At 38.5% G+C, this 27,769-nt stretch overlaps 2 protein-coding genes across 2 annotated transcripts in view; both read right to left on the bottom strand.

Moving 5' to 3' along the window:
* Positions 1–13,931, bottom strand: part of ror2 (receptor tyrosine kinase-like orphan receptor 2) — a 31,225-nt gene extending 17,294 nt beyond the window's left edge. The window contains exon 1 of the mRNA XM_026339877.1: positions 13,618–13,931. Within this exon, the coding sequence (XP_026195662.1) occupies positions 13,618–13,687 (70 nt within the window). The 5' untranslated portion in view covers positions 13,688–13,931. The remainder of the gene's footprint in view (positions 1–13,617) is intronic.
* Positions 13,932–15,850: 1,919 nt separating this feature from the next.
* Positions 15,851–27,769, bottom strand: sptlc1 (serine palmitoyltransferase, long chain base subunit 1). The gene is made up of 15 exons (XM_026340270.1): positions 27,610–27,769; positions 26,363–26,470; positions 26,181–26,275; positions 24,221–24,314; positions 24,034–24,106; positions 21,876–22,008; positions 21,614–21,743; positions 21,406–21,495; positions 20,366–20,473; positions 20,142–20,237; positions 19,845–19,941; positions 19,663–19,717; positions 18,493–18,610; positions 18,270–18,343; positions 15,851–16,697 (listed from the first exon to the last, which is right to left on the bottom strand). The coding sequence occupies exons 1-15, from the start codon at positions 27,661–27,663 to the stop codon at positions 16,604–16,606; spliced, it is 1,419 nt and encodes a 472-aa protein (XP_026196055.1). The 5' UTR covers positions 27,664–27,769; the 3' UTR covers positions 15,851–16,603.

Here is a 27,769-nt window from a genome sequence, read left to right as displayed (position 1 = left end):
ATTCATGATCAGCAACAACTGTGATATGTGAATCCCCAAACTGGGAAAGTATTTTGCATATTTTAATATCGAGAACCTGTATAAGTTACCTTCATTATTTATACAAATGTCCAGACATGGCAATTACTGTTCAGTGTTTTTTCTACACACAAGTGTAACAAACTTCAACAGTGAAATTGTTGAGAAAAACAGTGATGAGCAGTGAAATAATTTGGAATAAAGCAGGCATCCTGCATCTTCATCAAAGGCTCCAGTTTTGTGCCATGCCAGTGGAATAATAAAAAACAAAACATTTTATATACCGGTATATATATTTTATATCATTTAATACTGTGCAAAATAAATCCCCCAAAATTATAAATGCATTCGTGTGCATGAAGGTTTACCATGAAGGAATGTTATTGTTGTATAACTCATAAAGTCAAGTCAGACAAAATGAAGACATTTTCTGTTATAAGAAGCATAATTACTGTGACATATGTTAATATTTAGGATGTAGGATTCTGGTTATAGTGAGCTGCTTTACCCATATACACAGTTTCTGTAGGCGTCCTAACTGACAGAGAAACACAAAAAGAACATACAAGTAATAATGCAGCAACAGAAATTAAAAGCAAATAAATGCATGCCAGCTAATTGAGGCATTAGCAATGTGCAAAGCATTTAGGTGAGCAGATTCCTTACTTCTGCTTAGTTTTATTTTTGAATCTATTATATATAAAGAAGATTTAATTATTTTAAACCTTTCAATAATAAATACAAATAGATTCAGTATCATCTCAGGACATTTTTTCTCATTTTTGACAAATTCCTCCAAAGACAAACACATTAAATATATTTATGATAACTAATAGCAAACATTTTATAAACAGGAAGAGAAATGAACAAAATCTAAACACTGTGTGATTGTTTGACTAATATTGCACAAACAGCAGAGTTAGCATGATGTGTTACCATGGTAATATGTTTGTCAGGAGAGTAACTATCATCTTGAAGCCAGTTAGAGGCTGAAACTTTACTAAAGAGGGAGATGTCCCACTGCGGTCAAGGCTAGAGTGAGGTCAGCTCAATTAGCTCTGAGCCACAAGTGAGCCCCTCCCTGAATGAAATGACACTGAAACAACACACAGCTGCCTGCAAAAATAAGACTCTTATAATAGATAATGTCCTTTAATACTCATGTACTGTGAGGTGTAATGAACCGAGCAGTCTCTAGGTGACTCTAGTGGGGCTTTAGTCTTGTTAAGTAGCTGCTGCCAGATGCCATGGCTTTTAACATGCATGTGGGGTGCATCACCACTCTACAAGAAAACAAAACAAAGAACGTAGCTGAGCTTCCTTAAGCCTGTTCTCAGGGAGTGGCAGTGATTGATTACATGTAGCCATAACCTTGGAAAATGAGGCACTGCAAGTAATAAGATGCTTTTCCATCCAGAGGTGAAAGAGATTGCTGGCTGCTGCATTCCAACAGCCTCCCGCCTCCACCATGAAAGGGCCCTTTCAGCACTGAGAAACCAGGGCATAGCTCCATCTACCGGGGTTTTGACTGAGGGCCTTCTGGCACATCTAAACTTTTCTTTCCATCTTCTGTGTGACTGTGTTTGTGATGTGTCTGCTTGTCTCTTTGAGTTTCTCAGTCCCATAACTTTTGTCTCTATTAATCCCCATTCTCCAGTTGTCTACTTCTAGTCTTAATTTCCTTAAGTTTTTTGGCCAAGTTTAAGTTAACAGTTCACGGAGAGCAGACTAGAGTTACTGCAACATTTCTTGTAGGCTGAGCTGCTTTGGAGACAAAAATGATGTTGCTGGCTGAGTGAAACCTCAGTGGATGGAAGCAAAGAACCACAAGTGTAAACGGAAGAAAATATGACTGAAAACTCAACCGCTGCTTTTCTTCTCTTACATTTTTCCGTGTCCACGAATGTGAGTGGTTAATCGAGTGTTTTTAAGTTTCAAGCAGCCATGATGTTTTTAATCAATATTTTTGTATGGACTGTGTGGTTAAGTAACAAGTAAATCACATACATCTTGCTGAACTGCTGACAGTAGTGAATTAGCCTCTATCATGCCATCTGTCCCAGTTGACAGTGTTAACAGTGTTGGATAAGTGTAAGACTTATGACCTGAGTGTAAGTATGACCTGGATATTACCATAAACTGAACGTGAAGGGCAAAACTGGTGCTTGTGTGTTGCTGTTCCACTGCTTTGCCACTTCTCCAGCTTCTTTATATATGAGACGCTGATCACGTCCCTGAGTAAGAATGCATGTACTTTTTTCAGACTTTTTTGTTATACTCATAATTGAGACAATTTATTTAATATATCCTCTTAGGTGGTGTAGAAATGTAGCTCTCAAAACATGTCTCCAACAGCGGCAAAGAACAGAAGTAAGATAAGATAGACTTATAAGATAGACTTTATTTATCCCACGATGGGGAAATTCTTAATTCAGTTATTAATGGTTGATAAGTTCTGCCATTGAATCTGACCCTTTCGCTCAACCAATGTGCTTTTTTTGCCCTGCAGACAAGACTAATTAAAACATTCTTACTCCATATGGCCACTAGTGTGTGATGTCACACACATTTCATTACCTGCCAAGTCCATGAGGTTTCGGTTGCTTAAGCCTGAAATCCTTGCAAATCAATGTGTTCTGTGTGGCCACTTAAAATCTTTCCACAGACAGACTGATGTCAGGTCTACAGACCACTGATTTTTCTCTTAATTCATTATGATTTGCCTCACCTATATATAAGCATACAGTTAGTTAGTGTTTGCTTTAGCTATATGTAGAGTCAGTGTGTTTTGTATCTAACTGTCTGTACCACACTTTGATGTTTACAAAGTTGCAGGCATTATAATTATCAGCCCAATCCTCTACAAGACCAGCCTGTGTTGTGTGTGATGCTGACTTAATTGATTTTAAAGTGCTTTTACTTCTCTTGCTTCTATCTGTTAATCGGGTACTTGACCTTCTGCAGTTAAGACTCAGAATACATTGCTATGGTCTAAGTTCTTCTGGAGGGGCACACATTGTGTGGCCAGTCAAAGCCAGTCAATTCCTAGTCAACCTCCCACATCTAGATATCCAATTCAGAACAAACTGTGTACCTCCTCTGTCTCTCTCACTTAGTCAGACTCTCAGTTTTCTGTCATGGGAGTTATTCAGTGTCTACTCATTTACAGAGGTAAGTGCTATCTTAAAGAAAGAAATCCCACACTAATGTTTGAGGTCTTATATCAGTAGGATCATTGCTTGAAGACATCCCTAGAGTGTTCGCAAACAGCACACAACATAACCACTGCATGTTTATCACTTCACACATTGATTTTGTATATTGCATTTTATGGTACATTTACAGCTCATTAATTATTTATGCAATTTGATATAGTATGTAAATTTAGTTTAGTTAATGGGAATGAGCCAGCAGTACTATTACTATCCTTTACAGGATAAAGAACCAAACCTTCAAAATCTCTGTTTTCACTCTTACCTGGTGATGTCTGCAGCTGGAGCAGAACTGTTGTGAAATTAGATCAAGAAAAATGTGGGAGGAGAATATCTCAGTGCTGCCAGTTTAAACAGGAATGGCCAATGCTGGACCAGCAGAAGAACCCTTCAAACTAAAAAAAGTGACCATTTCTGAAGCACCACAAGCAATGCCCTGTCTGCTGTGGAATAGAAAGTGTGAATGTACTGTGTTTAAATGTACTGGCATTTAAAAAAAACTTAACTTGTATATAAAGACCTTCTCTTCACTGTGAAAGATGAGACAGAAGGCACCCTGAAATTACAACCCCTCATAAAAGCTATCGGTCTAGCAGTGCATCTGATGAAAGCAGCTGATCTGAGAAGAAGCCACACTGCCCTGAAGCTACATACCATGCAGCCTCCAAAGTTGTTTGTTTTGTGACCCAACAGAAAACAGGTAAAGAAACACATTAACAAAATGCAGCTTGTAACGAAACATGTGTAAAAACTAACAAACAGAGTAGCCCTTTAATTACTAGAATAATAATTTATTATTAAAAGCTAATTTGCCTTTTCTTCTTAGTAACACTGTGTGTTTCTGATTTATTTGAAATAATAATGGATAAACCACTGTGTGTTGTTTTTGTTCATATTGAGTGCATCATTCAATACTCGCAGAGAAGGCAAAATGGTGTCAACCCTTTGGATAGTAACTTAGCAGATCATGCACCCAGCCACTGGAAAACTTTTCACAATGTATATATTGTAAAGTCACACAAAGTGTATGCACTCAGTCAAAAAACAAGAGAATATACAATATTCCAGAGGCAGTGCAAAGGTTGGGTTTTCTTTTTCTTTCCCCGTCATTTATTCGCTTCAATTTTGAGCTAAATTAATGAAAAATACACAGGTAACTCACATGAACTCCAGGTAAACATAGTGTGTATGGTGCCAACATGCAGCACAGTGTGATACAACTTCACATTCTCTATAAAAGTATATTTCAGCTCATGGCAGTAGATTTCATGGTCACCACTTTAATTTTAGGTTTAAATTTAAAAAATTCACTAAGAACTTGCTATTTTACATATATATATACAAATGCTGCAGTTCTGCTCAAACACAAATCCTGTTCAGATGAGAAACGTTTGTCACACAGGCTCCATCACTCTTATCTAGACATAAGCACACATGTACACAAGCACTACTACTACTAATATTATTATTATTAATAATAATAATAATCAAACAATATGTATTTTTCCAGCGCTTTTAAAGACATTCACCAACTGTATTATGGCACTGTCTGCATTTCAGATTGTATCACTTCCCTGCAATGGAATTTCCCCTTTACTGGCTCTGATGCTATCTTCACACCCAGCCAGCCCTCATCACCAAGGCAGCTTACACAGGGTAACTTCATCCGTATGACTGAGTTAAAACAACAATAGCCATCTCATAAAAACGCAGGCACTTCCGTTCAAATATTTGGCCATTTGGAGGCTCAAAGACAAGACAATGACTGGGCTGCTTGTGACGGGGGACACGCTGAGTAATTAGCATTTTACTGGCTCTGAGATAAGAGTGTGTATACTGAGCTAAGTCTGTGGTGGACTGGGGTAAGCTGTAAAAAAAATATTTTTTGATGCATATAAAACAAAGCTCTAGTGTCAATTGTTTATCTTTCTACAAACCAGCTCTTAGTCATTCTTTCCTTTACATAAACAGCCTAAGGGAAGAGTGAGACTGTGGAACTAAAAGGTACCACACAGCAGAATATTACAGAAATCTGACTATAAACAAGAAAGAAAACTCTGCTCCTCTGTCTTTAGAACTCTTCCTCTTTGGCCTCTGTCTCTGAACTATGATTAACAAAGCATGTGCTGGTGGAGGGCGGCAGGTTATTATTTTGACAAGCCTGCTTTCAACCTATTTTCACAGACCTACAGCAGACTACTACAACTTACCAAAAGCTTTCAGAATGTTTACTGATCTGTCTCCATTAATGATAAATATATTATTACAATAATCTACCATCACAGACTCTTGATGCATCAATTATGTATCTCACTGTTTTTCTATACTTCTTCAGTTTCTCTCATCTTGCAGCCCTACTTAAGTCTAAAGCCTATCAGCCCTTCAAATGACATACATATCCTTCTTTCCAATATGTACAAAACACTGCTGAATTCTTTTTGTGCCTATTTTTTTATGTTTTACAGATATTTCTGATGGAGACAGTCCCATAGGTTTTATGTGCTAGTAGCTTATTATGACCTATAGTTATGTTTAACTGTATAGTAACATCCAGTGATTACCCAGGGAATGTGTGTGTTAGATAGATGTGGGGGCAGATGGATGGGTCAGTAAACGCTGGGACCACAGTTTATTTCCCATTTTAAACAGATAGTCTACATTGTTTCTTTTACAATGACTGTTCCATAGCTTTTACTTTGGATTTATTATTATTAACTATGAGGTGGTCCCCTAACTCAAAAGAAGTATTTATTTTAATCCAAACTACGAGCTTTCCCTAAACATTACTAAATTGTTTGAATGCCTACCATATCATCTCAAACAGATTATCTATGGTATGTATATATTTTACATTTTCTGCTGTTGCTGTGTATTTTATAATTTCTTGTAAGGAAAATTGGTTATGCTATGTTCAAACTATGAACAACAAATTGCTGGCACAGCAACAGCAGGCAATCATTGTAAATGGAAACTAGGCATAGTGATTCAGTCCACCCCACTGTGTAAGAGCCACAGTAACCCCAGACAGGAAGAAACTCAACCTTATGCAAATATGCTGTGACAGAGTTCAGCTGAGAGCCAATCTGGATCATCTATATTCCTGTTAAAAGTGAATTAGAGTCAGTGTCACTGACAAGCAGTGGAAAAGCAGATCGGGCCTTCTCAGTTTCCTTATTATTTACTACCAGTGTTTAACTTAACACGACAGTACAGTAAAATGAACTACTTGTAAAAACTGCACTGGCATTTCTGATGTGTCTGTTGTTGGTGGAAACAATCATCCAATCACAGCATAGCATATAAATAAATGTGCTTCACACATCCCTAGAACTACAGCTCTGCAAAAGCCCAGCAAATTGTTATTGAAAGTCTGAATGTAGCAGCAGAGTTGTGACACACCAACAGGGCATCAAAGAACTAGAGGCAACTGTTGCATCCCCTTTGTTGGGGCCTAAAAGTGGCACTTGGAAATAAGTCTTTATGCCAGCAAGTGGCAGTGGTCTGTATTTGTCATTAAAAAAGGCGAAGCAGACGAAGACCTGGAACTGCAGCTATACAAACCACAAACAGTTTGCTTACTACAGTATTTCCACACCACTCTCGCTCACCACAGATGGTTTATAGCTACTTCTAAGGCTAGGGATATACTTCTTGTTTGCCGACATGTATCTGTAGGTAATGACAGAGACATTGGCATCATTGACTTATCGTGCCTCGCATGTTTTTTTGACCATACCCTTATTTTTGTGGCATTGCTGTTGCTTACTTTTTCTCATATTGGCTAACTGATTTAATGTGTGATTGGATCATGCCCATGTGTAGCGTTAATTTCTGATGACATGCACAAACCAAACCAGCAAAATATGGGACTACGTAGTTAACAGCAGGTACATGTCCAGCCACAATTTGTTACTACAACTACAACAAACATCAACATGCTGAATTTCTCTTGAGACATTGAGAGAAATCCATAGTGTTCGTGGTGTGACTCACTACAGTAGGTTTTGATTTTATTTGTTCTCCATTTGTTCTCACCACTTGTATAGAAGGGTGTTGGAGGAGATTTACTTTCTGTATCACCAGTATCATGTTATGACATAAATTGTTTTGCTTATAAACCTTGTTTCTAAATGTTTTAATGAAAAAAATGGATCATTACCAAGCTCAACAAACAGCTGTTTTTTTTGTTTCATTGAATTAACCAGGCTTCACGACAAATTGTGCAGAGGGCCCCCTGTTTCCATTAGGTGATTTAGGAGGAATATATGAGGGATTCAGAAACAAATAAAAATACAAAAAAAGCCCTTCTGAGATAGTTGCACAAGTAGAGAAGTATGTTCCATAAAACAGGAGAACACATCCTTTCAACAGGATAATTATAAACAGACTGGACAATGCTGCCTTTGGCTCCAAATATCTTGTAATCTGAACAGATGATGTTCTGCCACACATGTTGGAATTAAACAGGATTAAAAAACATCAATAAAACATTTTTCTCTAGCAAAAAAAATCTTGATTGATAATTGTTATGACAAAAGTATACAAAGGCTAGGAAACGTGTTTTAGGTGGTCATTAAACTCTGAGCATGTGTAGGGGTTGGACTTTTAGTTACTTCACAGACCATACAGTTTATGTAAATTGAATTCATGAGGTGATCCTCAATAAACAACTGATAAAACCTCCCCAACATGAAGATCCCCAAGATAGCGTAGGGTGAGTGTTCTATTATGTTGCAGACTACATTGACAAACTAATTCACAAATATTTGTTTAAATGTTCCTGTACTCTATAAATTTGCCTTATCTGCAAAATAAGTTTATTTAGTCAGCAGGGATACTGGTCAAAAAAACACTCAAACACATCATACACAGACAGTAACAAATTTACCTCCTAGTTAAAAGTTGATAACTCCATCCATCCAGAGAGCACCAGTCACAGCTGTCTAGCCTCACCAACTGCACCCCCACCAGGAGTGAAGACCTTCTTATACTCAAAAGAAGTCATGGTAGAGGACCCCCATATCAGCCTGAAAGGCACCCTCTTCTCTGAGTATTTGCTGACTATTTACTATTTACAGTATTAGTCATGTCCTGCACCAATCAGTCCAGTAAGCACAGGTATAAGACTACACAGTTATACGACAAATACACTGTGAACTTGATAGACAACCAATAGCCAAGAAATCTGAATAATCTTCTCTTGTTTTTATTTTAGTTAGGGTTAGGGTTAAAATATAAACATAGAAACATAACTGACTGTATCGAAGCTTAGTTCATGATTTCACATGTGCCATGTGTATCAGTTATCACAAAGAACCGGGAGTCAAACCGGGTCGTCCCTTGTGCATTGGCCACATCTAAATGGATGTCTTATCTTTATCTCTCACTGTTCACCATGTTGGCCCCTGTCTAACTCCATGTTCTCATTTGCTGAATAATAAATTTCATAATATTTCTTTTTACCTGCCAGTGGTATGCAATCATGCATTAAAGGTATCTGTAGCATTAATAAAAATTGATACCTTATTAACCCCCTGGCAAAATTTGTTGTGAACAGGGAGCTGCATTTCAGTTTTGACGTTCAGTGTCACTTCAACATGTGGGTTGGCTAGGCATCAAGGAGGAACCGGGAGTCAAACCAACAACCCTGGGGTTCATAGGCCACTGCCCTACAAAGTAGTCCAAAAACGCCCTAAATAGCATTTGGAAAAGAGAACACCTCTAGCATTAGAAAAGACAAGACCTCAAAACGTTGTAGGTCTAATGTTTGAAAATGAAAATATTAAAACAGTCTATTTAAATAATAGTAATACAATTGATGTAAAGTAACTTCAGAGGATTTGTTGTGATTTGGTGCTATATAAATAAACTAAATTGACTTGAAATGAAATAGAAATAGACAGTTTGGAATCCGTTTTTATTACATTGGCTGCATACATGGACATGTTCACATGTACTGTCTATTTATGTTTCAAAAACATAATTTTTATCTTATGGACCTATTCAATTATTTAGGATAAAAAGTTGCTTTTCTACATGAAGTTGTGTGTCTGCCTCTTTAAAGTAGCAGGACTGAAACAATTCTATTAAAACCTAGTGTAGGTGATAATATACAATTATTTAAACAACTGTTCACCAAGAAAACAGCAGTATGGCACAGAGTCCCTCTTGTCTACAAGTCAATCCGAACTAAGCTCTGTCCATGACAATGTCTTGCAACACTAACTCATACCAGATTCTGAATTATAATTAGTACCAGGCCCAAGACATACCAACATGCAGCAGTAAGCCTTCTGACAGTCATTGTGCTCAGTGTGCTCACTTCACATCAACAAACAGAGGAAGGAAAAAGCTCTCCAATATTGTGCCCACTTTATGCGTCTTGTGTTAAGTGGTGCAAAATCCTGGGCCTGGTGAGCCTCTATGTTGTGCTAATGTAAGTTTCCCATAGTCAACTCGACTCATTGGTCAAAGGTCTTTCCACTCACCCCAACTGGTCACAGCAGATGGCCACCCACCCTGAGCCTGGTTCTGCTGGAGGTTTGTTCCTCTAAAGGGATCTTTTCCTCTTCACTGTTGCCTAATACAATTATACGTTGTAAGGTCTAAAACCCTACACTGTAAAGTGCCTTGAGATGACTTCTGATGTGAAGTGTGGCGCTATACAAATAACAATTTATTGAATTGAAGAGACCAACTTAATCGCTTCCCTTTGCACCTCCTTTCAGTATGTACTAATAATAATTCAACCAACCTATTTATAAAGACAAAAACTACACACAAGTAAGTAGGACACAGATCCATTGTATTCAAACTTTCCTGCTTTTTTCTACTAGTTCTAGTGGCAACATGACTGGCTTATTTAGATTGACCACAAATACTGCAAAGCTTGACCCACGTTATATTTCATAATGTTAAGGCTGAAATTTCATCCTAGTGCCTGGGTGATTGGGAGTTCTAATTTTCCAGTCTGTGATGTGTAATTTACATCTGCCTGTATCAAAGTGCACCTGTAGAACGTTTTTGGAGCTCAGTCTGTATGTTATAGTCAAGCTCTGTGTGTATCAATACAACAGCACCTTGCAACCTTCCTTAAGCAGTTTCAGACTGCTCTGAGTGCCTATCACCAGCTAGCAATTACACGCAACCCAGAACAAAGCCACCACTGTTGCACAGTGGATGACTAGGTGCTAGCAGTGATAGGAGAAGGTCAGCTATGATAAACTGTGATGAGACAGCTGAAAAGTTCATAATACAAGTAGCCCAGATAAATATAGGAGAAAAATTAAACACAATCAATAAAACCACAATCTCAGGCTTCTGCTGGGAAGGTGAGGCAGTGAACAGTTAATATACTCTACTACTCTAACAGACAGATCAAGGAAATAAACACAATTGTCAGGCAGTTTGTTCTGTCTAAATAAAGACAGAAAAAGGTTGTACTTAGTTTGTTATAGAATTCAATTGTGTGCCAAACACCGACTTATGATATACTGAGACATCAATTATGAGTATAAGCAAGTTTTTTTTTAAAATGGCAATTATGCACTGATTTCACTTTTTCAGTTGTGGGAATTAAATGCTCTTCTAAGTCACTTTTTAACTGTAGTATGGAGAAAACTAATTATTTTACTATGAAAAGCTGAGTTTTACAAAATTGTTACAGGCAGTTTTCAGATTTTTTAATTCATAATCAAGGTTATTTGATTATTTAAAATCAGTGAATTAATAAGGTTTTTAAGTAGTACTGAAAATAATCATTTGTTACAAACCTCACATCTTAAAGCTACCTAAACCTCTATATTAGCTAAGTACAAATTGTACCTTTGAAGTGATTTCATATAACGTTTGCAGAGCATCCCTTCTTTAAGACTCAACATTCTCTTCATCATGATGACTTTTCAGCAGCCAATACTAAAAGGACCATCTAATTTATTTTAGGTCCTACTGTGACATGTACAGGTCTTCTAGTTCTTACAGGGCTCACAGAGCAACTGTCAAGACCCACTCTATGTGACTCCCCAGAGAACACTGTGGAACATGACTTTACTATAATCATGTTATAAATGCTACCTGTAATCAAACATTCACACATCTCTTATGTCGCTTCTCATGTTTTATACAGAACCTGATGCAGAGCTCATTCACCTTGGTATCTACCATTTGTGGCAGATTAAAAGATGGTCAACTATGACCCCCTTGAATAGACAGTGTAAAATAAGCTAGAAACTACATGTACAGTAATTCCTGTATCAGATTTTCTGTTTTGGGAACAGGAAACATACAGTTCCACCAAATAACTGTAAGGATCCTAGTGGAGAAAGATCAGGTACATGACTCTAACCAATATCTTCTCAATAACAGAATTACAATTTCCTTGCTCTAACAATTTAGAGGAATAGCGGGGCCCTTCCCAACATCTCAACAAACTCCAGATTAATGGACTGACCTCTGGCTAACTCCTCTGGCTTGTCCACCAGTGCTATGCATTGCCTCACTTCACAGCTAGACAGGGGAAGGTGACACAGACAGGGTGTAAACCAAGGGGCAATAAAATGTTGGGAAAAGCTTGTACTGCGTGTGCAGTGCAACAGTTAATCATCAGTGCCTGGCCTTTAGAATAACAATGCCATTATACAGTACATTATACCAGCTTGTGTCCTGGAGTAACAGATATATTTGTTAAACTGCAACGTGTATGGTGGGGCACCTGATTACAGCAGCATAGACAGTTTAAATACAGTTCATGGTTTCCCTTAACTAACAATGAAACTCACCATTTATCATTCTGCCCTGCTGTTTTATGTCTGCTTTCTAAAATGGTTTCATGAAAGGTGCAACAGTTTTAGGAAAAGTATAACACTGATTGTGATGGTTTTGCTTAGAATGAAGCCAATGGTAGCATTATTAAAGGAAAACTATGGTTTTTTCACAACTTGTAATAAAATTATACTTAAAGGGTAACTTCTGAATGCAACTATGCAAATAAAGGTTGATTCAATGAGGCCACAAACATGGTTGTAAACAGGCTAACACATAGATGGACCATATTTGAAGATTAAACTGAAAGCACAGAATAATCCATTGCAAAGGAAAACTATGCTGATACAAATACATTAAACATACAGCAAGAGGTTAAAGTTGAGGCACACAGTGGTCTTGTTATCTATCCGACCCCTGTGGTCATCAAGGTTTTTGAAAAATGCACTCTGTCCCACCTAAAAGCCATCACAGACCCACTAATGGACCCCATGCAGTTTGCATACCAGGCTAAGGGGTCTACGGACTACAAAGTCATTCTCTAGCATCTGGACCTCTGAGGAGCCTTCACCAGCATCCTGTTTAGCTCAGCATTTAACACCACTGTGCCAGAGCTCCCTCACACCAAGCTCTCCCAGATAAGATAATTGGAAAAGCTATTGGAAAGCAATGTTTAATTCAGTGATAGTGAGTTAGACATATTGTCAAGCTCCAGGATTTTAGGACTTTAAGAAACTGCAAACAACTCTAAATTTTTAAAACGTCTGTTTTTGAAGCACATGAGTCTATACTGCTTTTTTAGGACTCAGTGATATTATAATATAAAGAAATGCTGCTTGCTAATTACTTGGCCTGCTGCGCCCCACCCCCCATGATCCTTTCACTTCATACCAAATGGTAAAGTCCAGATGAGACAGAGCCAGGGCTGAAAAAGGGGGGTCAGTCATTAGCATGACTGAAAAAGAGGCGAGATCACCTGGAGCTATGCATTCAATTAACATGACAAGGACACAGTGGTCGTTTGAGTATGACACAAGAAGCTTTTTTATGAATACTAGGAGCTGAGGAACACATGTCAACAAGCTGAGAGAGGACAAAGAGTGTTTAAGTGGCCACAGAAACTTAATGATGGTGGTGGGTGTGGGGTGGGATTTACTCCCCAACTCACTTCCCTCTTAAAACAATCAGAAATAGCTAAATGTGATTGACACAAAAAAAAAAAAAAAAGTTTAACTGGGCAAAAAGCACAACTACAAAATGCAAACGCCTGTTGTTAATTAAAGCTCAGTCTGGATTACAGGACTGGTTTCTCTCTCCAAGTGTGTGACTAAGATGTTTTCGCAGTGGTGAGGCAGAAAGCAAGCATCAGCCCTTTTCTGCAAAAGGGATGTGAACATTTAAACTTCGACCAGGGCAGTGGATCAGATCTAATGTTTTATTGAGGCTACAACAGAAAACACTTTGTGTATTTCGTAAGATCCTCTCGACTCCTGGAGAAAACCCAGGGGCAGCAAACGCTCTGTTCCAACTTTTCTAGATAACCGTGAGGAAACGTGACGCAAAAGTGCAGTGAGTTGACTTTAAAACGGGGAAACGCTGTCTTTCATAGGTATGAAAACAGACTTACCGTCACATCTCAGATTCAGAAACAAAAACAGCCCCCAGAGCAAACTGCTGTGGAGCAGCAGGGTGGCCATCGCGTCACGTTCACTCGAAAAAGTGTTGAGGAGAAGCACAGCGACGAGTCAAAGGATGGTTTTGTCCGGCTCCTTCTTCTAGATCTCCTCTTCTGGTCGGTCAAGTTAGTGGTCGTGTCCGGAGACTGAGTCGCACATGTACGTGCGGGACAGATACAGGTTCAAACCAGAGCTGCGTTCAACTGACGAGGACGTAGAGAGCCGCGCGGCTCCTTCTGAGCTCGAGGTCCACACTGGCCCCTGTCCTCGCGCTCCGAGGGAAAGAAGCGGAGGCAAGCGCGCGCGCGCGCTCGCACGCACGCGCGCACCGAAAACGCTTTCAGTGTCGGGCCCCATCTGGAGTTAAAGAGGAGACACACGGCACAGGGCTACATACAGGAAGACCAGGCTGTTAGCCACTAGAGATGAGGGGCATTTTAAAGAACTATAAGAAATATCAAGGGCCTTTTCGATAGGAGCAGACAGTGGCAGAGCGAATGTTAGAAATTAAATTAAACAGGAAATGAAAATACTGCATAAGACAGAAAATGCATTGATAAAAACTGGAGAAACTTCTCATACTTTGCTTCTCTCCATTGGCTCCCTATAAAATCAAGAATAGAGTTCAAAACACTTCTCAATACATATAAATCCCTTAATAATCAGGCTCCATCTTATCTTAAAGAACTCATAGTTCCTTATCTTCCAAGCAGAACTCTACGTTCTCAGACTGCAGGTTTACTTGTGGTTCCTAGAGTTTCCAAATGTAGAATGGGAGGCAGAGCCTTTAGCTACCAAGCTCCTCTGCTGTGGAACCAGCTCCCAGTTCAGGTTCTGAGGCAGACACCCTCTCTACATTTAAGACTAGACTTAAAACTTTCCTTTTTCATAAAGCTTATAGTTAGAGATGGATCAGGTGACTCTGAACCATCTCTTAGTTATGCTGCTATATGTTAGTCTGCTGGGGGACCTCTACTGATACACTGAGCTCCTCTCCTCTCCTCTCCTATCTTCTCGTCTGTCCATTCTAATGCTACCATTGCATGTCATTAACTTTGCTTTTCTCTGCAGGTATCCTCGGCCTCAGAGCCGTTTATCTCCAGAGTGCTGTTACTGCCCTATGCCAACCTGCCCAGTGTCTTTGCTGCTTGTTGTTCTTGTCTGGTTCTGCTGGAGGTTTCTTCGTCTAAAGGGAGTTTTCCTCTCCACTGTCGCCAAGTGATTGCTCAAGTGGGGTTGTTGGGTTTTCTAAGTAATTATGTATATAGTTATATCTTGTAAGATCTTAAACCTTACAATGTAAAGTGCCTTGAGAGGACTGTTGGGATTTGGCGCTATACAAATAAAATTGAACTGGACAACGAAACTGTTAAATCTAGCCCTGAGTCAGTTCATGTTTACACAAATTAATGTTGATGTAAATGATATGGTTTCATGTGCGGCCTGGGGATAGCCAGAAAACTGAGGTCTTTGAAATAAGAATGTGCTTTTAATGATGAGTGTACACTTATGTCAAGAATTATTACAATTTTATGTGATTATAATTCTTATAGAATCTGTACAGATTGCTGGTCAGTCTATTTTAGTAGCAATGTTTATAAATATATATATAGTCCTCATTGAAATGTGTTATTGTCTTAGAATTAAAGATGTTAGACTAAAATATCTTCATTTTCGGATGGTGTGATGGTGTATTTTTGTGTCCCATCAATTATTTCAAGAGCATTGGAGAAGTTTTATTAGTGGGCCAAACAATTTTTATTAGTAATTGTCAGCTGATGACAAGCATCTCCTGACTCTGCCAAAGGGAAGCTGTAAAAGGGAATAAAGTAAAAGTCCTTCCAGACAGTCTTTTCCACATTATGAAAGGTAGTTGACAGTCAAGGTAAATTCTGAATGTCAAGCAAAATGTCATCATAAAAAGCAACAACTTTATTGTCAATGTCTACTGGGTATAAAGGCTTTCCATACAAAGTTCTGTCTTTGGTAGAACAGTGCTATATAAATTAATTTTGAATTTATCTCAAAACAACAACACATACTGAACACACCCACGTTTGTGTTTTGTGAGACCCTCATTGAGAATTTCTATTAACGGTCACGTTTCACAAATCTCTAACTTTACCCTAAACCAAATCTTAACCTTTAAGACAGTTCCTCAAAGATGTGACATAGCTTCCAAAATGTTGTTACAATGGTATTAATATAGATTTGTACACAAGATGAAACATACTATGCATGCGCACGCACACACACGTTTGAAATTGGTATATTTACCTTTCATTAAAGTAGTCAAAATAAATATAATATCAATGCAATATATAAATAATAACATTGATTGAAAAACAAAGAACACAAAAATACATTTCTGTATCTGGGGTAAAATGACCAGTGACAAGAGAAACCAACCTTCAACACATCATGCACACTTCAAGTAGAAGTAAACTGTGGACATCAAAAGCAATGTCTCCTCTGTGTTCGGTGTGTATAAAACAACAGATTCATTTGGTCAGTTGGTCTTTATTAGTGGCATTAGCACTCAGAAGAAAAACAACTGCTGACAATTCTGTGAAACTTACATTCATAGCAACATACAACATGTAGAACATATGGTATGATTTTATGATAAATAATAAGAACAAAAACCAGTTGAACTAATATTCAAAACAAATAATAATGAGAATCACAAGTGAAGTTACTTTAAGTAAAAAAGTAAAAAGTCATTTTTGGAGTAACTGGATTTCAAATAATAAGAAAAACGGCAAATAATTGACAGCAAGATTAGGAGACAAATGTATGTGACAAGTGTGCAGAGCTCTCAGTCTGTGGATGAGCAGGGAGTAATCCTCTTACTTGTCTTGCTCAGTCCACTGAGTGAATGAGTACTCAAGCTCCAGTGATATCTGCTAATTCTCAGTGGCGACAAATGATACACTGTCATTTGAGAATGGCTGAAGCTGCCTCTTGGATATAGGACAGAGCCTTCTGGACGTCCTCCTCCGTGTGTTCAATGGTAACCACCACTCTGATACTGAAGACAAACAGGTGGAGCAGTTAATTTCTTTCTACTTCAAAATCCTCAGTGAAATAAAGAGGCTGAAAAAGATCACTGAACCTTCCGTGTTCCACATTAACAAAGGATTTTAAAGCCTTCAATTTATTTATTTATTTATTTACAAAGTGATCTCAATTTATACCTTTGTAAAAAGTGGCAAACATGTTTTCATTATAGATCACTAAGTGTAGACTAAAAACAAAACATATATAAGTTAAGAAAATTAAGTGAGGACTAAAGCTACTCTGACTTATAAAAAACACAGTACAAGAAGAATACGTTCTACATAGAGGATCTATGATCAAAAACTGTTGATTTACAAAAAGCTGGAAAGGGTTACAAATTGATGTCAAAGACTAGAAGTAATCCACCAGTCTACAGTTGGGCAAACAATCTACAAATGGACACACTTTGGAACTGTGGCTACACTACCAAGAAGTGGGAAGCCAGTTAAAATGACCCCAAGAGCACAACACTGATCAGGTAAAGGAACCATAACATCTGTTTCACAAAGACATTTTAAATATATATATATTTTTTCTTTTTTTGATTATATTTGTTAATACTCTTGACTTAGATGAAGATCAGATCACATTTTATGACAAACTAATGCAGAAAACCATGACATTTTTTATCCCACAGTGCATGTTTGATCACCCAGTGCAGCAGTGTGGTTCACTGATTGACAACTGAGCTCTATGCTCTGGGATTAACTTAAACATACAGTAATTATAAGGAGGTTACTAGAAATGTTAGGAGTAGATCTTTAGTTCCAGTGGTTTATTGCAACAGTCTAATAAGGACCAAAATTTCAGCTTTCATCTTGAGGAGCACTGGTGGAGCAGACTATAACCTCTGTATTATCAGCAAACAATGATGACATCAGATAGGGTTTTCTACTAGAATCAGAGAAATATAATTTAATTTGTAGAAATTTAGAAAGTTTAATATTATTGATACGCATCTGGTCCACAAATTAGAACTAGAATCAAGAAGCAATCTGAAATTCTATAAACTTTACTTTTACTTTGGGGTCTCTGCTTCTCTTGCTGCATTTTACAGTCATATAGAGCTGTTATGGTCATTTTAGCAAACTACTGAGAAGAAACTGTAAACAAAATTTTACACAACTGCTTAGCCTAATTTGCAATCCATATGAAAATCTGTGAAGATTTTCGAGTCTGAACTGACTCAGTGCCTTGAAAATGTATTTGTATCCATCCCGTGACACTTTTCAATAACCTGTTCTCCGTGTTGCTGGGAGTGTTCTTTTGTCTACTAGCACCAAATAACTGGACTTCTGTTGGATTAGGTCAGACATTTTAAAGGGGGTGAATATTAATTTAAACACCGATTTTACTTTCTTACAGTTTTCACTTTCACATTAATGAGGTATTTTTCTGATTTCACCAAAGTCACCAAGTTTTATTGACCATGACTGATTTATAATGTTAATAAAAGGATGAAACATCCAAGTGGGTGAATACCTTTTATAGGCACTGTATATGTGAAACACTGTAAACTGCATAGTAAGGTTGAGTCCTTTACCTGGGTGGGGGAGGGAAGCGCTCCTCTTTTTCCAGGTAACGAGCAAGGGTAAGAGCCACACCTCTTTCCAAACACTGAAACAGCAGACATGAAAACTATGATCAGACACTCTGGTTATCTGTTAAATTTAATGTCACCATTTAATGTTCAGTAGAAACACATGTTATTTATGGTATTATAACATGAATCATAAAACAATCATAATCAAAATATTATGACTTACATAGTCTACAATTGTGCGGAGCAGCTGCATGTCACAGTCTCTGGAACCTGAACTTCTCTGCAGCTGTAAGTGAAGAGCTGGGGCAAATGGAATTCCCACCAACTTCAGACCTGGAATTCTGTCATACAGTGGCAAGAAAAAGTATGTAAGCCTTTCCTCACCAAATAGAGCTTTCAGAGGATTTACAATCAAGGATTGTTGATTTACATAAAGCTAGAAAGCGTTACAAAGTGATTTCAAAGACTTTAGAAAACTCACCACGTCACGTCTACAGTTAGGCAAACAATCTACAAATAGACATTTTGGGACTGTGACTACACTACTGGGCAGCTAGTCATAATGACCTTAAGAGTACAACAAACTCACTCATCAATAAGATAAAGAAACAACCCTGAGTGACAGCCAAAGACTTGAAGGCATCATTGGAACTGGCTAACATTAGTGTTTATGCATCTATAGAACACAAAACATTAAACATGCAGGGTGTCTATGGCAGGACACCAAAAAGGAAGCTGCTGCTTATTCAAAAAAAGAACATTGCTGCACACCAGAGGTTTACCAAAGAGCACACTGACACTCCACAGCAGCTGATGAAACTAAACTGAACTATTTGGTACACCCAACACTACGTCTGATCTAGTGAAAAAGGGCATTGCATATCATCATGAAAACATCATCCCAATAGTAAAGTATGGTGGAGGAAATATAATGATTTGAGCATGCTTTGATCCATCAGGGCCTGGGCAGCTTTCACTGACTGAGGGGAAGATGAATTCAAAAAATTCTTTAGAATAATGTGACAATGTATGTACATCAGCTGAAACTCAGCAGAAGTTGAGTTATGCAACAGGACAATGACCTAAAACAAATACACCTTTTGGAGTGGCCAAGTCCTGATCAATGATGTTGTAACTTAATCTCCAAAAGTATACTTTTACATAGTGATACATTCTGATATGTGCTTTGATAATGACTGTATGAATAAAGAAATAAAGTGATCCGTTTCTGGGACTGAAAACCCACAGTACTACACTAGCTACTACTTTCTGGAAAATGCCCGGCAACAGTCAAATTTAAACTCTGTGAAATATTCAAACATAGGAATGGGTCTTTAGTCAACCCACAGTGACAGATTAGGAGGAGGAACCATATTAGAGTTTATGAACTTACCCTTGTAGAGCCTTGTAAACATGTTTGCACTTTTCCTTTAGGACAGCAAAAATATCTGCAAAACAGATAAAGTTGGTCGATACTGATCTGAAGAAAGGTCCTTGCTAATTAAATATACTGTACTTTTAATCATTGATGCTCCCAAAATGAAAAGATACCCAGAGGAAGAAACAGTTAAGTACCTGGATCCTCCTCCATGATGTTAAGGGCCTCAATGGCAGCAGCAGCCAACATTGGAGGCAGAGAAGCAGAGAAACAGTAGCCTTGACCCGACAGACGCTACAAAACACACACAAGAATCCTATTTGTTTATACTCAATTTTTACAATCAACTGGACCTGTGTGATACTGCCCACAGTGCATTTGACCAGTAAGACGGGTGGAATCATGGGGTGCCAGAGGTAAAACCACTTAACAGATTTTAAGATGAACATCGGAGTTTATTTTTAAACTGCATTTATTTTAAATTTTTAAACTACCTGGTGGTCAATGACAAATGAGCGTCCACAGCAGAAACCTCCAATGGAGGCCAGAGCGTTCTCCATGTTAGCACTGATCAGATCAATGTCATCTATCTGCAACAAAAAAACAAAAACAAAACACCAATATTAACTAGTTCTATTGCATTCTAACATTATTATTGTGTCTAACTATAATTGAATCCAATACATTATTATTTCTTTGTTTGTTTGTTTGCACTCACATTGATCCCAAAGTGCTCTGTGACCCCTCGGCCATGTTCTCCCAGCACACCAAAAGACATACTCTCCTCCAGAAAGATCCGCACCTTGTACTTGTACTTCAGCTGCACCTGGAGGTTACACAAACAAATTGGCAACAGTCCCACAGTAATCATTTCATGTTAGACAGATTTCAGTTGTGGTTGTGTAGGTACATGCGTCATCTACCAATCATGGGGCCAGTCATTTGATTCCCGGGTCCTCCTATTAAACTGTATGTCTCTGGGCCTGAACCACTATTGGCCTACTACTGAGGTAGTGACAGAACATCTATACTGCTCAATGCACATAGCTTCATATTTATGATTTTAGACCACTTTTTAATATAAATATGTTTAACATCAAGTCAATTAAACTTCTGTTAATGATCTGGTCAGTTAAGTAGCAGAGGGGGCTAAGCTTCAGCTATATGGTGATTATGAAGTTTAAGAACAGGTGCACTAGAGGGGAATGGTTTTACAGATTAACCCCAGGCCACTGAAGCTGACCCATGGTCAGACCCTAGGCTGGTGCAGTGGATCCTGGGTTCCTCCTGGTGCACAACAATGCTCGGCCTTATGTGAGTATGGACATTATGTTTTGGTGCACCCCAAGCCGCCATGTTGCACCTCAGACTGTCTGGTAGCTCAGTGATGCCTAGATCAGTGAGGAGATACCCCAGGACAACATCTGTCATCATTACGAGCATTTCCCAATACTGTCAGGCATGCATACAAGCACATGGCTGACATACAAACTACTGAGTACCATCTTCAGTTGCTGCAATGTAATTAATTAATTATCCAACTGCCGGTTTCTTCTTGAGTAAGACCATTTGTGACTGAAATGAAGTCATGTCATATGTGCAGACTGTTACATGACATATGCACATATTTAATCCATAAATCACAAATTCACAGTACATAGATTTTACATTTGCTTTATGCCACACCAGTTCATGAATTAAAAACTTAAGGTTTATTGCAGATTATAACTAGTAATCTTTTTCCCATTGTTTTTTTACCAGCTCAGGGAGAGGACAGACATCTGCAGTGTTGATGTACAGACCCTCCACTACAATGAACTTCCTGGTCACTCGAGCTTTACGTGGATTCTGCAAAAGAAACAAAGAATGCTCATTCATGAGATAGCGATATAAAAGAACTAATAGGACGCATTTTTACACTGACCCTCAGTAATTCTTTCTCAAACTAAACAACTTTTGTACTAGCCTTCTGGTCCTCTAGTTCCTGCTCCTTGAGGAGCCTTTCCAGATCCTCCATGTCGTTGTGTTTGAAGTATTTGATAAGGCTGCGTGAAGCTTGAAGACCCTTCTGGATGGAGAAGCAGGCTGCTTCATCCCTGAAGTAAACAATTATTGTAAACACAAACCCCAAGATTCACTGTAAATGAGATTTACATGTATAGAGTGTTCTCTGTTTAGCACTGAATCCTAGTTTAATATTGTTTTTTTTTTTCAGAGAAACTACTTACACAAAAATAATGTCCCCTCTCTTTGAGTAGGCAGGGATAGCACTAGCAATGGTTGCAAATCCATATGAATAGATGATGGCCTCCTCTGTTTTCATGAATTTGGCCAGACGACTCTCAAGCTCCAGGTGAACATCTGGGGGAAGGAAACAATAAGATTAGCTTTTATTTAAAATGTTCATCTGCATTTGTGACGGAAAGGATTCAGACAATGCACAACTATTACAGTGCATCCAGAAAGCATTTACAGCACTACAGAACCTTTTCCACATTTTGTAATGTTACAGCCTTATTTCATAATTGATTTTAATAATTATTTTTCTCAAAATTATACAAACAATACACTATAATGACAGTGTGAAAGACGTTTGTATGAAATCTTCGCAAATGTATTAAAAATAAAAAACAAAAAACAAATCACATGTAAATAGATATTCACAGCCTTTACTCAATACCTTGTGGTAGCACATTTAGCACCAATTATGGCCTAAAGTCTTCTTGAGTATGATGCTCCAAGCCTAGCACACCTGTTTTTGGGCAGTTTCTCCAATTCTTCTTTGCAGTACCTCTCAAGCTCCATCAGGTTGGATGGGGAGCACTGGTGCACAGCAATTTCCAGATCTCTCCAGGGATGTTCAATCTGGTTGAAATCTGGGCTCTGGCTGGGCCAAGGACGTCTCTGTACATTGGTACATTCATCTTTCCTCCATCCTGACTAGTTTCCCAGTTCCTGCCACTGGAAAACATCCCCACAGCATGATGCTGCCACTATCATGCTTCACTCTAGGGAAGGTATTGGCCAACTCGTGAGCAGTGCCTGGTTTCCCCCATACATGATGCTTGGCATTCAGTCCAAAGAGTTTAATCTTTGTTTCATAAGAAACAGGGTCTGAAAGTCCTTCAGGTGCTTTTTGGCAAACTCCAGGAGGGCTGTCATGTGCCTTTTGCTAAGTAATGGTTTCGGTCTAATTGGTAGAGTGCTGCAGAGATGGTTGTTCTTCTGGAACATTCGCCTCTCTTCACAGAGAAACACTGGAGCTCTTTCAGAATGACCATCAGATTCTTGGTCAACTCCCTGACTAAGGCCCTTCTCACTCTCTCTCTCTCCCTTTCTCAATTGCTCAGTTTGTCCCCACATCTATGCCTCAATATAATCCTCTCTCAGGGGTCTACACACAATTTCTCAGACTTCATGTCTTGATTTGTGCTTTTCACCACAACCGGTTGAGGCAGATGGTCGCTCACCACGAGCCTGGTTCTACTGGAGGTTTCTTCCACTAAAGGGAGTTCCTCACCACTGTCGCCTAAAGCTTGCTCAAATGGAATTGTTTTTTATACAATTATGTTCTGTAAGGTCTTAAATCTTACACTGTAAAGTGCCTTTAGATGACTTCTGTTGTGATTTGGCCCTATACAAATAAAACTGAATTGAATTGAATTGCTCTGACATGCAATGTTAACTGTGGACCTTATATAGACAGGTCTATGCCTTTCCAAATCATGTCTAAGCAACTGAATTTCCCACAGGTGAACTCCAAATATCTTAAGGATAACAAATAGAAAGAGAATGCACCAGATCAGTGTCCAAAGCTGTGAATACTTGTGTTTATGTGATTTTTTTCGTTTTTATTTTTAATACATTTGCAAAGATTTCAAACAAACTTCTTTCACTTTGTCATTATGGGGTACTGTTTGCAGAATTTTGAGGAAATTAGTATTTAGTATTTAATCCATTTTGGAATAAGGCTGTAACATTACAAAATGTGGAAAAAGTTAAGTGCTGTAAACACTTTCTGGATGCACTGACTGACGGTACATGGAAGTGTTTGAAAGTACTTTGACTTACATTTTTTACATTATTAATTATTACATTATTAATCTCTTGCACCCATTCTATAATTGCTGTGTCACCACATACACCACTCTGTGTAAGGACAGGACAAGACTTATGTCTGTGTGCTGAACTACTGAGAAGTGTCTCAGCTGTTTGTTCCTACTAATCTCTATCCAGGCTCCACCACTTTTACAGATAATGGAGCCATCATATCCACGTGAGAAAAAAAAAATCACTCTAGAAACACACACAAACTATTTGTGTTTTCTAGAGTTTACTGAATGAATAAGTATTAAAAAAAAAAAAAACACAGATTCTTTGCCTCACCAAAAGTTCCATAGAAGCCTCTTGGACCACATGTGCCTACACCATACTTCTTTAGTGACGCCAAAGCCTTTTGCTGTAATGAGAAGAAGCAAAGGAAAAAGACTCAAAGTTCCAGTTATACTGTGATAATAAAAATAACAAAGACAGCAACTAAAGAAAAATACTGTCTTAAACAACCAATACTAACCTTAACCCGTTCATTGTCGAGGAGACCCAGGAAATTAAATGATGCAAAGTTAACGCACTTTTTTCCATTGATTGTAATTTGGTAACTGGGAGGTCTGAAATGTAAAACAGTGTGTTTAAATGCATGGCTTAGCCCACTAAAAGACACATCAAAAAACTGTTAAATCATTTATATATAAAGGGCCAGAATGCTGCAGTGCATTTGTAGTTCAATTACATAAGTTTATAATGTTTCTAACCACATTGCTCAGTGCAATTTTCACTCCTTTTTCCTACTTCCCTGACAGACTGAATTCAGTTTAGTGCTCTTAACGTAAACTTGCTGGAACATTCCATCTGCAAAAGTTGGACAATCCATTAAATTACTTGATCGATTGCACAATCAAGTAATTTGTTTCAAATAGTACAAAGAAATTGCATGACAGCTGAATTACAAACTAACATGAAGAACAAATCAAATGAGAAACCAGGCTCTGCCTCCCATTTTATCAAATGTAGAATAGGAGGCAGAGCCAGAGCTCATAGTTAGAGATGGCTCAGGTTACTCTGAACCATCTCTTAGTTATGCTGCTATAGATTAGTCTGATGGGGGACCTCTACTGATACACTGAGCTCCTCTTCTCTCCTCTCCTCATTCTAATGCCACCATTGCACGTTATTAAGTTTGTGTCTTCTCTCTTCCATAGTTGTGCTACTTCCTTTCTGTACTTTTTTGCAGGTATCCCCGGCCTCGGAGCTGCCCAGTGTTTTTCCTGCTTATTTTTGTTGTTGTTTTTTGTTCCCTGCTGTTCTTTCCTCTCTCCTCATTCCACTCACTCCAAATGGTTGAGGCAGATGGTTTCCCACTGTCGCCTAGTGCTTGCTCAAGTGGGGTTGTAAGGTTTTCTATATAATTCTGTGTATAGTTACATTTTTCAAGTTCAGAAAACTAAATGAAACTGAATTGTAAACAATTCAGTTTCACCCCCTCTGCTGCAACATAATAATAACAATAAGAATCATAATGATAATGATAACAAATTCTTTACTAATCCAATATCTGCAGTACCCGATACCTCAGATAGGTTTATCTGGTGAGAACAGTTCTATAATGCAGATGGTGGATATGAGCAGTGAGTCGTCAGGAATGAGATGAATTTAACAGCTGAAAAGAAGCTGTTTGAGACAAACAAAAGAGGCTTATGGAGTTTAGCGATTTTATAACATTTAGTTTGTGACTCAGATACAGTATGTAGGCAGCAGGACATTTTACTCTGATGGACAAACTCTATCTCTCTAAACTCTCTCACTGTTATTAATCAAACAGACAGTGGCAAGAAAAAGTATGTGAACCTTTTGGAATTTAATGTTTTCTGCCACATGTCTCATCAAAAAGGAGCTTTCAGAGGATTTAGAATTAAGAATTGCTGATATACATAAAGCCAGAAAGCAAAGCGATTTTAAAGACTTTCGAAATTCACCAGTCTACAGTTAAGCAAACGATCTACAAATAGAGACATTTTGGGAATGTAGCTATTCTACCAAGAAGTAGCGAGCCAGTCGAAATGACCCCAAGAGCACAACAAACACTCATCAACGAGATAAACAGTCCTGAGTAACTTCCAAAGATTTGAAGTCAACATTGGAACTGGCTAACATATATGTTTATGAGTCCACAGTACATAAAACATTGAACAAGCAGAGTGTATCTGGCAGGACACCAAGAAGGAAGCCGCTGCCTACTAAAAAGAACATTGCTACATGCCTGATGTTTGCCAAATAGCACATTGACACTCTATAGCAGTATTAGCAAAATGTTTTGTGGACTGATGAAAATGAGACTTTGGAAAGAACACACAACACTACATCTATATCAGACTGCATTTCATCCCCTTCCAGTCAAAGTGTGATGACACAACATTACTGTCGCTGTCTAGGAGCACGCTTGCACTTAAGTTAGGCAGATAACTTCTGTTTTTTACCCTGTAACAACATCATAGTTGAGGAAGGGAGGGTCTTTGGAAACAACAGGAACTAGAGGCTCCGGCTGCCACTCTTCAATCAGGTCCTCCTTCTCCTGTAACATGGAAACACATGACTGTTTAATGACACAGGCATACAAACACAGCCGTTTGCTTTTCACTACACGCTTTCCTTCGCTTACCTTCTCTGTCAGTTTATAGGTTTCATGAAGTTTGTAGGTCTTAGAGAACAGAAGTCTGATGATCCACAGGATGAGGATCCCCTCCAGAATCAGGTGATAAGCAGGGGCCTGAGGAACACGGGAACATAGACATCATTTTGGTGAAAGATTGGTGGATAAGTGTAGGCTCACAGTATCTATGATTACACTCACAGAATAACTGCACAGACACAGACCACGTAGCAAAGAGGCTCTTCAGAAAGACTCATTTATTTAACATGCAGGACACTGGATTTAGTTTAGCAATAATTCAGCAGGCTCCCATAAAGTGTGCATGCTCATGAAAGAGTACAGCAGTACAATATATAAATAAAAATATATTCGATTTTATTATATATGAATAAGACTTGTTCCATTTTGGTTGAATTGGATCAAACATTGTTTATGAAAAGTTGAAAACACACAGCTATTTTCTCAGACTGAATTAAGTGTTCATGAACAGATGACACACGAATCAGACTGATCGCTCAGACTGATTTTTATCTATGCTTAAGTTTAGGATTCATTTCCAGTTTTTCCGCTCCTGTTTTTTAATATTTGCTAATGTCAGGCATTAAATTCCTGTGTGTCTTGATAAATGGTAACTGGACTTCTGGTTCTGTTTATATAGCGCCAAACCACAACAGAAGTCATCTCAAGGCACTTTACAGTGTAAGGTTTAAGACCTTATAAAATATAACTGAATACAGAATTATAAAAACCCAACAACCTCACTTGAGCAAGCAGTAGGAGACAGTGCAGAGGAAAAACCTGACAGTCTGACAGTCCAACACCCACAAACACACGATCATCAGGAGAGATCTGACGCTCTTTGACCCCAATGTAACACTGTAGTGTCTCACACTGTGACTCTGTGTACATATACTCAATGATACTTTTGTTCCAGAGTAAATGCTGTTATTCATTTTTATTACATTCACTGTAATATACTGTACAGTGACAGTATAATAAGTGAAGCTCAGGATTCAAGGATAACCCCACTTCCTTGTTACTTCGATCGAGCTGCTTCTGAACACGGAGCAGCTCCACACAGCTGCCGGGCGGTCTGCCTTCCAACTCCTTCCCCAGGCCACTTCCTGGATGGGAAGTTTACAATGACCAGCCTCGGGGACAGATACAAACACCAGCGTGTGTCTGACAACGCGGGGAATCGTGTTGTACGCGTCAGGAAACTCTACGCTACAGAGTAGAAGGGACGAGAAACTGACCTCATAAAACGCCTGGACCATCTCCACCAACACCCATTGCTGTCCGGACGCCATGTTTATCTTTCTCACGTAACGTCATCAGTAACGATGCGTTTAAGTTCCACCAAGAAAAACCGTAAATCTGCAATGTAGGCGGCTCCAGAACACGCAGCTACCACTG

This window comes from Anabas testudineus, chromosome 22 (assembly GCF_900324465.2).
Source record: "Anabas testudineus chromosome 22, fAnaTes1.2, whole genome shotgun sequence".
NCBI classification, from domain to species: domain Eukaryota; kingdom Metazoa; phylum Chordata; class Actinopteri; order Anabantiformes; family Anabantidae; genus Anabas; species Anabas testudineus.
Note: the sequence above shows the minus strand (reverse complement) of the source record. Positions and strands in the feature narration are given on the sequence as shown.